At 29.3% G+C, this 12,326-nt stretch overlaps 2 protein-coding genes across 5 annotated transcripts in view; both read left to right on the forward strand.

Moving 5' to 3' along the window:
• Positions 1 to 1,518, forward strand: part of LOC117174716 (lysosomal acid glucosylceramidase-like) — a 7,445-nt gene extending 5,927 nt beyond the window's left edge. For 3 of the 4 annotated variants that reach the window (XM_033364037.1, XM_033364030.1, XM_033364052.1), the window contains 4 exons: positions 259 to 672; positions 813 to 892; positions 960 to 1,246; positions 1,305 to 1,518. In XM_033364037.1, the coding sequence (XP_033219928.1) occupies positions 259 to 672; positions 813 to 892; positions 960 to 1,246; positions 1,305 to 1,407 (884 nt within the window). In that variant the 3' untranslated portion in view covers positions 1,408 to 1,518. Of the gene's footprint in view, positions 1 to 258; positions 673 to 812; positions 893 to 959; positions 1,251 to 1,304 lie in introns of all 4 variants that reach the window. The other variant, XM_033364044.1, reaches the window with a different exon arrangement.
• Positions 1,519 to 1,678: 160 nt separating this feature from the next.
• Positions 1,679 to 11,436, forward strand: LOC117179729 (putative glucosylceramidase 4). The gene is made up of 8 exons (XM_033371781.1): positions 1,679 to 1,973; positions 2,033 to 2,358; positions 2,459 to 2,686; positions 5,884 to 5,915; positions 6,250 to 6,633; positions 10,337 to 10,404; positions 10,481 to 10,723; positions 11,363 to 11,436. The coding sequence occupies exons 2-8, from the start codon at positions 2,036 to 2,038 to the stop codon at positions 11,402 to 11,404; spliced, it is 1,320 nt and encodes a 439-aa protein (XP_033227672.1). The 5' UTR covers positions 1,679 to 1,973; positions 2,033 to 2,035; the 3' UTR covers positions 11,405 to 11,436.
• Positions 11,437 to 12,326: the final 890 nt, after the last annotated feature.

Below are 12,326 nucleotides of genomic sequence, written 5' to 3' on the forward strand. Positions count from 1 at the left end.
TGAAAATTAAAATTCGAAAATTTTTTCTAAAGCCTCCAGGGGACTTCGTTTTCGCACGAAAAAATTTTATGTGCCCTTATTGCATCCGGACCCACAAATGTACTTGGTGCTAAGCGTTATTTTTTTCAGTGTATGTCTAAATTGTACCATTCAATATTATAAGTCTATGCCCCTGCCCCCCTTCTATAGAAAAAAAGTATCCGCCGCTTCTGCAAATGAAGATTAAGTGATGATTCTTGCTAATTTAAAATCTTTCAGGTAACCTAAAAGAAGAATATTTCCAAGTCTTCGCCGATTATCTCCTCAAGTTCCTGACCGAATATGAAAAACATAATATCAAATTTTGGACAATATCTACAGGCAATGAGCCATTGGCGAAGTTTGTTTCGATGGGCTGGAAGTCAGAAGATATTGGTACTTTCATTGCCAACAATTTGGGTCCTTCTTTAGCAAAGTCTCAGCACAATAAAACAATGATACTGACTTTGGATGACCAGAAGTTTTATCTGCTTTCGTCAATTGATGAGATATTCGAAAACAAAGAAGTTGACAAGTTTGTTAGTGGAATTGGCTTCCACTTTTACACTGACATCATCATACCAGCTTTTGTATTGAATCGAACCCATAAGAAATACCCGGAGAAGTTCCTCTTAATGACGGAAGCTTGCGAAGGTGGGTTCATAATCTGAAATATACTTGTCATAGGTATCGCATCTATTCTGCGTCATAAATTCTATTGAGAAATCTAATTTTACGCTTAGAATATTTTTCACCAATTCCCATACATTTCAGTATCAAAATCTTCTTTCCAGGGTTTTATCCATGGCAAACTCAAAAGGTTCTCTTAGGAGATTGGAGTAGAGGAGAGAGTTATGTTAAAAAAATGTTCGATGTACGTACTTTTTAAAATTATATCTTCATCAGTAATCATAAATTCTAGAAGTAAATTTTAATCTTAGAATCTGAATGAATGGACAACTGGCTGGGTCGACTGGAACCTAGCACTGGACAAAGATGGAGGACCCAATTGGGTCAATAATTTCGTAGATGCTTCAATTATTGTAAATCCAGAGACTGATGAGTTTTTCAAGCAACCACTGTATTATGTTATTCACCACTTCAGCAGATTTGTACCCCGTGGGTCAGTGCGGCTTGAGCTCAATGACAACTCGATAATATTCCATTCGCTGACTTATATAGCCTTCGAAACCCCGCAGAAGGAGACTGTGGTTTTGATATATAACAAGTAAGTCCTATTGAAGGGTATTTTTTAGCATAGAATTAATTTTTTTAAATCTTTTTAGGAGTGGTAGTTCTCAGAAGGTGGACATAATTGATGAGAGAATCGGCATCATAACCCTGGACTTACCAGGGAAATCGCTAAGCACAATTATTTATCAAGCGTAACGATACAACCTGTACATTAGCAGAAACTTAAGAATGAAATTGTTAAAAAAATGAAGATTGACTAATTGTAAAAAGAAATAGTACAGCATGGAAATTAAAATTTGGAACGAACTCATACTGACTTATAATCTTATTACTTATATGAGATTTACTCTCGTTTTAAGATGTACAAGAGATCCAAGAAAACTTACAACAAATTCCATAAACGTAACCCCGAATTCATAGTTCCTAATTTAATGAAATGTGTCCAATATCTGTAAGAAAATACTTCAGTTGATAACAATATTCAACATATCTATAGGCTGTCAATGCTTTACGTTCTGTAACATCTGACTTCCTAAATTACCTTTAATTGCCTTACTTCTTGATGTTACGAAAACCACTTTACTCTTTCGCAATTCTTATCATGACAAATGTCGCACAGCCAACTTTTCGTTTAACCTTGCAGCACTTTTTGCACATACAAGTACTCAAATAGACAAACATACGGTGCCAAGTGTTTCTGGAAATAAACATTTTTCGGATGTTTTGGACAACTGTGATTCTCGCAATTTCCATTGCAGGAGGTTTGTAATCTCCCTTCTTCTCGCAAATACAAATATTTAATAACAATATGCTTGTGCAGATTATGCCCAGAAATGCAGGCTCTCAGGCTCTCAGCTTCGGAAAGGATAGCTTCGTTTGTGTCTGTAATGCAATCTACTGCGACTCGAGTCCGGATATGGAAACACCAGCCGAGATGACTTTCCACTGGTACATGAGTAACAAACAGAATTACAGAATGGAATTCACAAAGGGCATAATGAATAACCTTAAAGTAAATGGCTCTGTCATATCTGTCGATACAACAACAAAATACCAAACGATTTTAGGTTTTGGAGCCGCTTTCACAGACGCAGCAGGAATTAATATCAAAAACTTGAGCCTTCCTTCTCAGGAGAATCTAATTCAGTAAGTAAAATAAGTCCATTAAAATCCTTCAAAATCTAATCTACTAGAATCCACAGAAGATATACAAATCTTTCATCTTGGATACTAATTCCTGCTTTAGATCCTACTTCGGTGATAAGGGGAGCAGATACAACATCGGTCGTGTTCCAATTGGAGGAACGGATTTTTCAACAAGGAGCTACAGCCTAGACGACTTCGATATGGACAAAACTTTACAGCACTTCGCTCTTACAGAAGAAGATTTATTGTACAAAATCCCTTTCTTGCAAAGAGCAGCATTATTAAATCCGAAGTTAAGACTTACGGGAGTACCATGGTCTGCACCCAAGTAGATGAAGGTCAAAAAATCGTTTGGTAACTTCGGTGAGCTGTATGTTTATACTCTAAGGTCTTCTTTCCAGGACACGAATTGAATCCGGAATGATGGCGTCAGGAACGATACGTTTATTTCCAAGGTGGTAAAATGAAAAGTTGACCAAACCAAAGATATTTTTACTTCACTAAATGGGGGGGGGGGCACCAAGGGTTCACATCCGACATAATCCGAACTAATCCAAAATTGAAAAAAGGATCCAAATGCAACAATATCCGGGTTAATCCGAGATCGCCGGAGAGGCTTAAGACACTTACTGGAAGTTATACCATAATGATTAAGGGATGTTTATACAAAATTGAGGGAACTTTCGTAAATCGGTATACTTTGAATTGTCTAAATTTAAGCCACATGGTGTAACTAGATGGACGCTCGAATTAAATAAAATTGAAAGGTTTGTTTTTGGTTTTGGTGATGAACTTATTCCGATTGAAAAGTTTGTGAAGTAGCCTCATATTCAGTTAGATTGGTTTTTTTTATTGAAGATTTCGTGTTGATGTATGTATTGAGAATTCAGATTGGGGGCTAAACTAAAAAGGTTTTAAGGGTGGGTTTCAATTTAATTTTTTGTGATTCACAGATTGAGAAAGAATTAAATTCGTTTTGGGATAAGTCTCGAGAAAGGGATTGAAAAAGATTAAAAGGTATTTTCTGATTGGTTCCGCATTCATTGAGATTATGTGGAACATTTTGAAGATGATTCAACATGGTGTTGGGGGGGGGGGGGCTATTCGGCGGAGGATTTAAAATTCCCGATCAAGTTTGTCAATTTTCCCGGGCAACTAAAAGTAACATATTGATATTTGTCGCAAAATTCGAACATTTATTTTTAATCACGACATTCATTCCAAACATCCTTTAACATAACATACTAAAAAATAATAAAAAAAATTGAAAAATTAATTTTCAAATAAAATTATGAATATTTAACTGAAATACTTAAATTTTTAACCATAAAGATGAATTTCTAATAATAAGATTAATTTCCTACCAATAAATAAACATTTTTAGCAAAAACGAGTTTTACACTAAAGCAATGAATTTTCTCCTGAAATAGTTCTACTTAAAAAAAATTACTAAAAAAAATAAATTGTCAACCAAAACTTAAATAAATAGGTTTTATAAGTCATAAAAATCAATGCATAACCAAAAATGACGAATTTTCGAGAAAAAAAAATTATCAACCAAAAATGAAATAATTAAATTTTCATTTAAAAAATAAATTTTCAGCCAAAAAAAATCATTTGAACTAAAATTATCTAATATTTCAATGGGATAATATTGTCATTTTCAGTTTAAGAAAGAAATTATTTGCAACCAAAAAAGAAACAAGTTTTCAATAAATATCTTATTTCTCGACCAGAGAAATGAAATTTTCATTAAAATGATGAATCTTCAGTAAAAAAATTATTTTTCAACAAAAGAGTTTATTTTTCAACCAAGTAAATTTATTTCTAGCCTGAAAGATAAATTTTCAAAAAAAAAATTTTTTTACAAACAAAAAATATTTTTTTACAAAAAAAGTCCATTTTTTAACAAAAAAGTCCATTTTCTAGCAAAAAAGACGTTTTTTAAAAACAAAATACGTGAATTTATAACAAAATAAATGAATTTTCAATTGAAAAAGACAAATTTACATCCATATTGCTAAATTTTGAACTAGCAAGTGTCAATTATCAACTAAAAGTGAAACGGTTAAATTTTCAGTTGAAAAAATTAACTTTCAAGAAAACTGATGAATTTTCAACCAAAATGATCAATATTTAACTGGAATAGTTGAATGGTATACCTACCAAAAAGACGAATTTTCCATAAATTACATGAACTTTCAAAAAAATAGTCCAAGTTTTTAATAAAAAATATCAATTTTCAACCAAATACTTGAATTTTGAACTAGAGAAAAATGTTAACAGAAAATTAAACAGTTTAATTTTTAGTAAAAAAAAAAATAATTTTCACCTTAACTGATGAATTTTCAACTAAAATTATGAATCCTCAACTGGAATAGTTGCATTTGAAATAAAAAAACGAGTTTTCAACTAGAAAAATAAATCTTCATATGAAGAAGTTGAACTTTTAACAACAAAGAAAATAATTAATACTAAACAAGAAAAATTGCCAACCAAAACTTAAATAAATAAGTTTTATAAGTTACGAAATCAATGCTCAACTAAAAAGAACGAATTTTTGAATAACAAAAAAGATAATCTTTCATCCAAAAATCAGATAATTTAATTTTCAATCAAAAAAATGAATGTTCAGCAAATAGAAATCATTTTAACTAAAATTATGGAATATTTAACTGGAATAGTATTTTCAGTTTAGGAAAAAATGGTTTGCAACCAAAAAAGAAACAATCTTTTAATAAATATCTTATTTTCCAACCAAAGAAATGAATTTTTCATTAAAATGGTGAATATTCAGTAAAAAAATTAATTTTCAACAAGAGTTTATTTTTAAACCAAGTAAATTTATTTATAGCCTGAAAGGTGAATTTTCAACTAAAATTATGAATATTTAACTGGAATACTTGAATTTCCAACAAAAGAGTTTTTAAACAATGAGATTAATTTTTAAAGTAAAAAATCATTATCTAGAAACAACAAATGTTGTTTACCAAAAAGTCGATTTTCTACCAAAAAGGTAGTATTTTTAAAACAGAATACGTAAATTGGTAACCAAATAAATGAATTTTCAATTGCAAAGATAAATTTAGATCCATATTGTTAAACTTTGAACAATAAAAGGTCAGTTATCAACTCAAAGTGGGAATTTTCAACGAATAAGATTAGTTTTCTAGAAAGAAAAGGCGAATTTCCCACAAATTACGTGAATTTTCAAAAAAATAGTTTAGTTCTCAAATAAAAAATAAAAATGTTCAATCAAATAGTTGAATTTTCATTCAAAAAAGATAAAAGTTAAAATAAAAATAGAATAGTTGAATTTTTCGTTAAAAAATTTATTCTTAACCAAAAAAAAAATTAGATCTTCAGAAAAATGGTTAAATTATCTACTGGAATAGTTAAATTTTTAATTGGAAAATTGATTTTCAACAAAGCAGTTACATTTTTAAAAAGAGATGAATTTTCAATTAATATGACGAATGTTTCAAGAAAAAAATTAATTTTTAACTAAAGAGTTTAGCTTTTAAGTGCAAGTTGGTTGTATCTTCAAAGAAAAACAGGTAACTTCCCAAAGAAAAATTTTAAAAAATGTTATATTATAATTCAAAAATATTTCCTCTTCGAAATACTGCTTCTACTCTAAAAACTACTTGAAATACTCGCTTTTTCTAAAATTTGTAAGAAGAATCTTTTAAATTGTGACGAATTTTAATTTGAATCGGATTTTTCAAATTCCTTTCTTCTAAATCCCAGTTTTGATTCTTTAAAAAAATTCCCGCTTCTTGTCAAAAATTCCCTGTTCCAAGTGAAATATATTTCTTCACCAAAGCTACCCATCCTAAAATAAAAAGTTAAAAAACAGAATTATTTTTACTCAATCCAATTCTTCCCCAGGTATCTTAAATCCAGACAACTATCAACTCTTCAGTGACTATATAATAAAGTTCTTCGACGGATACAAAGAATTTGGCCTGGGATTTTTGGGCATCTCTATAGGAAATGAACCGCATAATGCAATTTCTGCATTTGTCAGCAAGAATTTGGGTCCATCACTGAATGCCTCTAAATATAAAAATACAGAGATCCTAATTCTCGATGATACTCTAGATTCGGTATTCTTTTACGTGCCGATAGTAATGAACCACGAGGATGCGAAAAAGTTTATCAGTGGAACTGCCATTCACTATCATCAGCAAACTGTTGTGACAGAAATTTCCCTAGACAAGATACATACTAGCTACCCGGATAAATATATCTTGATGACAGAAGCTTCTCAATGTAAGTTGTTTTCAAGCAGGAAAAAAAAACTTACTATCAAACTTTTTTAGAATATTCTAGAATGTTTGGAAATTGTCCAAAAGGATGATTGATGATGATTTATTGATGATTATCTTGAAACTCTAGAACTTTCTTTATATTCTGCAATTACATATAACATTCTAGTTATCTCAGATTACATTAAACATTATTTATTTTGAAAATTCTCTGAAAATTTTTTAATTTTAATTTTTTCAGAACATTTTTTCATACACTTAAATTCTCTACACTACTGTAGAATCTTATCAAATTTATGGACTTTTCAAGAATGATATAGACTTCTAGGACGGATCCAAAAAGGCGCGATCAGCCCCCCCCCCCCCTGACTAATTTATTTAGGGGTCATCCAAAAATAAAGTAAGACAATTTGTTGGTCGAGGGTTTAGATAAATCTTACTGTACCTTATAAATTAACATAGTAGTTCAACTTTCAAACTAGTAGTTTCGAATTTTTAACCGAAAAAGATAAATTCACAAAAAATGTAATATTTGATATTTTAACCAAGGCAAGATTTTCATTTTAAATCAAAAACAGTTGAATTTAATGAAAAAGTCAAATTTTCAACAAAATACCTGAATCATAAAAAAAGATAGATTTTTCAATGAATAGAGAAGAAAAATTTCATCCAAATAAATGGTCCGCGGTCTGAACCTGTTAACTTACATTTAAGAAATTTTACACGGCGAAGAAAAATCGTTATTTTCGTAATTTTCAATTTTTTTTAACTGTAAAAGTGTTTTTGTTCTTTTACCAGAGAAAAATGAACGTTATATGACAATTAAAAGATATTCATATGTTATCTACAAGGGGTACAGCGGTCTAAACCGGTTATCTGTAGTGTTCTACCGCTGGTTTTATTTTCCCCGAGCTCGTATCTTTCCGCGTTGTTTTTCGAGCTGCGAGCAAAATTTATATGTCAACATGTTTGAAATAGCATTTCGAACACAGGTGTGCTTGCAAAAATTCAAAATAATTTATTACAAAAATTTGCTGAGTATTATTAATCGAGATGCGTCGCTTACCTTTGTCTTTACGGCGATTTGTAGATGACAACATCGGATATGACGTGAATGTAGCCACAAAAAACTTTCGACACAAACATACACTTAACTGCACATTAACTGGATATAAAAAATGTCCAAGAAAATAAAAATAAAATCAATTTCGAAAAAATGTCAGTTAACAGATTTAAACCGCGGACCCTTCAAATATAGAATTTCCATTCCAGAGCTTTCTGAAAAAATGTTGCATTTTCAATCAAATAATTGCATTTCCAAACAAAAACATACATTTTCAACGAAAAATATTAATTTTATACCAAAAAGATGAATTCACAACGAAATACATACATTCTTAACCAAATAGTAGCATTTTTAATCCAGAAAATATTTTCATTCCAAAAAGGGGAGTTTTTAATAAAAAAACATTTCTAACCAAACACTTAATTTTTCAACTCGAATATTTGAAATTTCAATAAAAAAAGTTCAATATTAATCAAATAGTTAAATATTTAGTTGAAAAAAATTATTTTTCAACCAAAAAAGGGGGTTTATCCTAAAAAAAATCATTTAACCAAAAATGGAATAGCTAAACTTTGAATTTAGAACAGCCAATTTTTTACGATAGATGAACCTCAACAAAAAAATTGATTTTTCGACCAAACAGTTGAATTTTCTATCCAATTGTTGAATTTTCAAGACAAAAAGCCGAATTAACTATAAAACGGTTGAAATTTCAACTTAAAAATATGCATTTTCAACAAAAAAGTTAGTTTTTAACCCAAAAATTGAATTTTTAACTAAAATTTCGAATCTTCAACCAAAAAAATAAATTTTGAAGAAATTAGTTCAACTTTCAGCCAAGTTCTAGAATTTTCATTCTCATTTTCAGTAAAAAATATAATAGTTGATATTTCAAAAGAAAATATGTATATTTAAAATTAAAAACAATTAAATTCAACCAAAAAGTTTCACTTTAACCAAACTATTTATTTTCCACCTAAAAAGACGAATTCTCAACCAAATAGTGGAGTTTTTACCCTACAAAAGGATCATTTAAACAACAATGGAACATTTAAAGTTTTAGTTTGGAAAAGCCAATTATTTACAATATAGTTGAATTTTCAACAAAAAAATTTATTTTTTGACCAAACAGTTGAATTTTCAAGGAAAACAGACGAATTAACTATAAAACGGTGGAAATTTTATTTAGAAAATAAGAATTTTCAACAAAAAAGTTCATTTTGAACCATTTTTTTTTTAAATTTGATTTTCGGTTGATTTAAAAAATTTTGAAAATGCTATAACTGAGAATTTTCTTTTTGCCGAAAAAAGTCATGAGGATCAATTGTTTTTCCTTTTTAATACTATAAATATCCGTACATATAATTTTCAAATTCAGAAAAAAGTGGTCACAAAAATTTTCAAAATGCGCTCACTTTTTGAATTCTTATCAAAAATGCCTGGTTAGCGAACTTGTTCTTTCTTTTAGGACCTAAAAAAAGTGTGCCAAAGCTGGATTTGATCCGCTCATTTATTCGCGAGTTGTCGTGTTTACGGACAGACAGACAGACAGACAGACAGACAGATGCCTTCGCAAAACTTGATTTTCGGATTCAGGGGGTCTCGAAACGTGGAGATCCGTTCAAAAACTATGGATGAGAATTTTAAAAAAATGTGATAGTTGACATTTCAAAATAAAATTATTTTTTTTTATGAAAAACACTTGAATTAAAAAAAAAAAGTTGCATTTTAACAAAACAACAAAATTATTTTCTACCACAAAAAGACAAATTTTCAATCAAATAGATGAATTTTTAGTTTAAAAAAGATTACTCAACCAAAAATGGAATAGTTAAATTTCGAAATTAGAAAAGCAAATTTTTTTAAAAATAGTTGAATTTTCAACAACAAAAAATTGATTTTTAAACCAAATACTAGATTTTTCTACCAAATTGTTGAATTTCCAAGGCAAAAAGACGAATTAACTATAAAACGGTTAAATTTTTACATCAAAAATGTGAATTTTCAACAAAAACATTAATTTTCAATCAAACAATTGAATTTTCAACTAAAATTACGAATCTTTAACAACAAAAATTAATTTTTAATAAGGTAGATTAACTTCCAACCCAGGAGGTGAATTTTTAACCTGAAAAGACGACACACACATTCAAAAACTTCTCGCAATTTATGCACGGTCCCAAATATGCACCTGTTTTCAGGTTTTCCGCAAAATTGTCTGGTTCCGCCCTTGTTAGACTTCGTTTTTTAAAAATATTATTCTATTTCTCAAAATTTTCCGAAAATACTTTATTGTTCGTAGATTTTCTAGCATTTCTTGAATGCATTTAAATGTCCGAAAATGTTCTGCGATATACTATTCTACAATGTTCTCGAATACTATAGAATCTTGTGGAAAACTTTGCAATTATTTTGGATTTTTCTGAAATATTCTGGAACAGTCGTAAATATTCCTGTTAGAATGTTATAAAATATTCTAGAATATTCTGGAAAAATCTCTATTGATATTTATTTTTTAAAAAATGTAGCTTACGTCTTGCGCCCAAAAATTAAAATAATATAACATTTTATGTGATTGTGTAACAAACAGGTATACTAATTATTTCGTTTTTATAACGGCATTAATTTCGCTTTCTTTCAGTTTTCAGTGATGAAATATGCTTGGGATGTTGGGACAATATGGATGCCTATATCCGAAAAATGTTCAAGGTAATTTTTCAAACCAACTTTTTTGAAATTCTTCATTGGTATTTAAAAGATACTGAAATTTTATTTTGTGTTATAGAGTATGGAACACTGGGTGGTGGGTTGGATGGATCTGAACCTCGCTCTCAATCAGGCGGGAGAACCGAATTTGTCAAATAATAAATACGATGCAGCCATTATCGTCGATGCAGAAAATGACCGTTTTTTTAAACAACCACTTTTCTACGTTATCCAACACTTTAGTAGATTCGTACCACCTGGATCAATCAGACTTCACACGAGACTCAATTGTCAACCCTTTTTTGACGATCTCTCTATCCTTGTAAATTTCAGATTTTTATCTCGAAATTCCATTAAAAAATCTTTCAAGGAATCTATATTATCATCAGAGAAGAAAAAACCTTAACGTATTTTCAGACTAGATAGAAATATGAATTAAACAATTTTTTCGGAAAAAGATCTTCTCCTTCGCTCAGCTGGAAATCGAACCACATTTCGAGTCTGGAAACACGTTAGGAATTTCTGTTATTCTCTGATGATAATACAGATTCCTTGAAAAATTTTGACTTGTAACACCTGGCAAAATAATGCGTGTATTTCTGAAAAAGTATTCTTATTTCGATATCTCTGTGCTTCGATTCCGAGTGTAGCTAAGGAGAAGATCTTTTTCAGAAATAATTTAATTAACATTTTTTTTAATCTATAGCTACATCTGGTCTGAAAAGATGTTAAGAATTTCTGTTATTCTCTGATGATAATACAGATTCCTTGAAAAATGTTGACTTGTAACACCTGGCAAAATAATGGGTGTATTTCTGAAAAATAATTCTTATTTCGATATCTCTAGTAGCTTAAGGGAAAATCACCCGACCGGCAATCGGCAATTTTTACTGGTTCGATTCCCAGCGGAGTGAAGATTTTTTCCCGATAAAATTTTATTATTATTATTATTATTTTATAGGGTTGGTCTGGATGTCAAGGTTTCAATCACAGACGGACATGAAGGATTCATCAACGTAGATCTCACGGAATTTTCTCTTAATACTGTAATATTCAAACGAAAAAAAAGTATTTGAAAAAAAAAATAAAATGAACTTTAGTTACTAGAATAAAAAATATGTAAGAGTTTGCAAATTATGGTTTAAATTAAAAGACTCGATAAGAATGTCTCATAATTTCTATTTTAAATTTTAAATTCTTATCGGAGGTGGTGATGACGAAACAAAAAATGTAGAAATGTTATGCAACTTCATCATTATTGAACGTTGTCTAAAACTTGTCTGCCCATGAAACCCACGCATAAGTTTGACGAGTTCCAGAATTCTTTAAAAATATTCAAATACTCTACAATATTTTAGAATATCTTTCAAAATTCTAGAATTTGATAATTTGTAGAATTGTATAATTTCATGTGATCTCAGGGAAAATTAAAATAAATTGTTCAACATTCGATTTTTGAAATTTTATATTTTTTCATTTGTTTACAAAAAAAAAACATAATTTTGATTCAATCTTTTTCAGTCATATCTTTGTTTATTAAAATGTTATCGAAAACTCTGTTTGAATAATTCGTATTAAAAAACAGTTTTGCCGAATCTTATTTAGATTTCGTTTTCAAATTTAGCATATTTAGCAATTTGTTTATTTTCATTTGATTTTCCTTGATTCAAGTTTGAAACAAATTTTCCCGGCCATTTTAATAAAGAAATTTTAACTTATTCTAGAATTCAAACATGTTAATTTATTGTTTTAAAAATATGAAGCGTTCAAGATTGAACGATTCTGTAATAATTCTGTATGAAGTATTAATTAATTTTCAAATCGTGCTTTATACTCTTAAAAATTCAATAATTTGAACTTAATTTGTAAAATTAAAATCTTGAATTAAAAATAGTTTAATCTTGTAGAATTAATATTGACAATTA

This window comes from Belonocnema kinseyi, chromosome 1 (genome assembly GCF_010883055.1).
Source record: "Belonocnema kinseyi isolate 2016_QV_RU_SX_M_011 chromosome 1, B_treatae_v1, whole genome shotgun sequence".
Lineage (NCBI taxonomy): Eukaryota > Metazoa > Arthropoda > Insecta > Hymenoptera > Cynipidae > Belonocnema > Belonocnema kinseyi.

Bases quoted from the DNA above. Each gene is read 5' to 3' on its own strand.
- LOC117179729 (XM_033371781.1), top strand. From the start codon at position 2,036: ATGCCCAGAAATGCAGGCTCTCAGGCTCTCAGCTTCGGAAAGGATAGC. The intron at 5,916-6,249 runs GTAACTTCCCAA...ATTCTTCCCCAG, and splicing joins GTATCTTCAAAGAAAAACAG to GTATCTTAAATCCAGACAAC. The intron at 6,634-10,336 runs GTAAGTTGTTTT...GCTTTCTTTCAG, and splicing joins GATGACAGAAGCTTCTCAAT to TTTTCAGTGATGAAATATGC.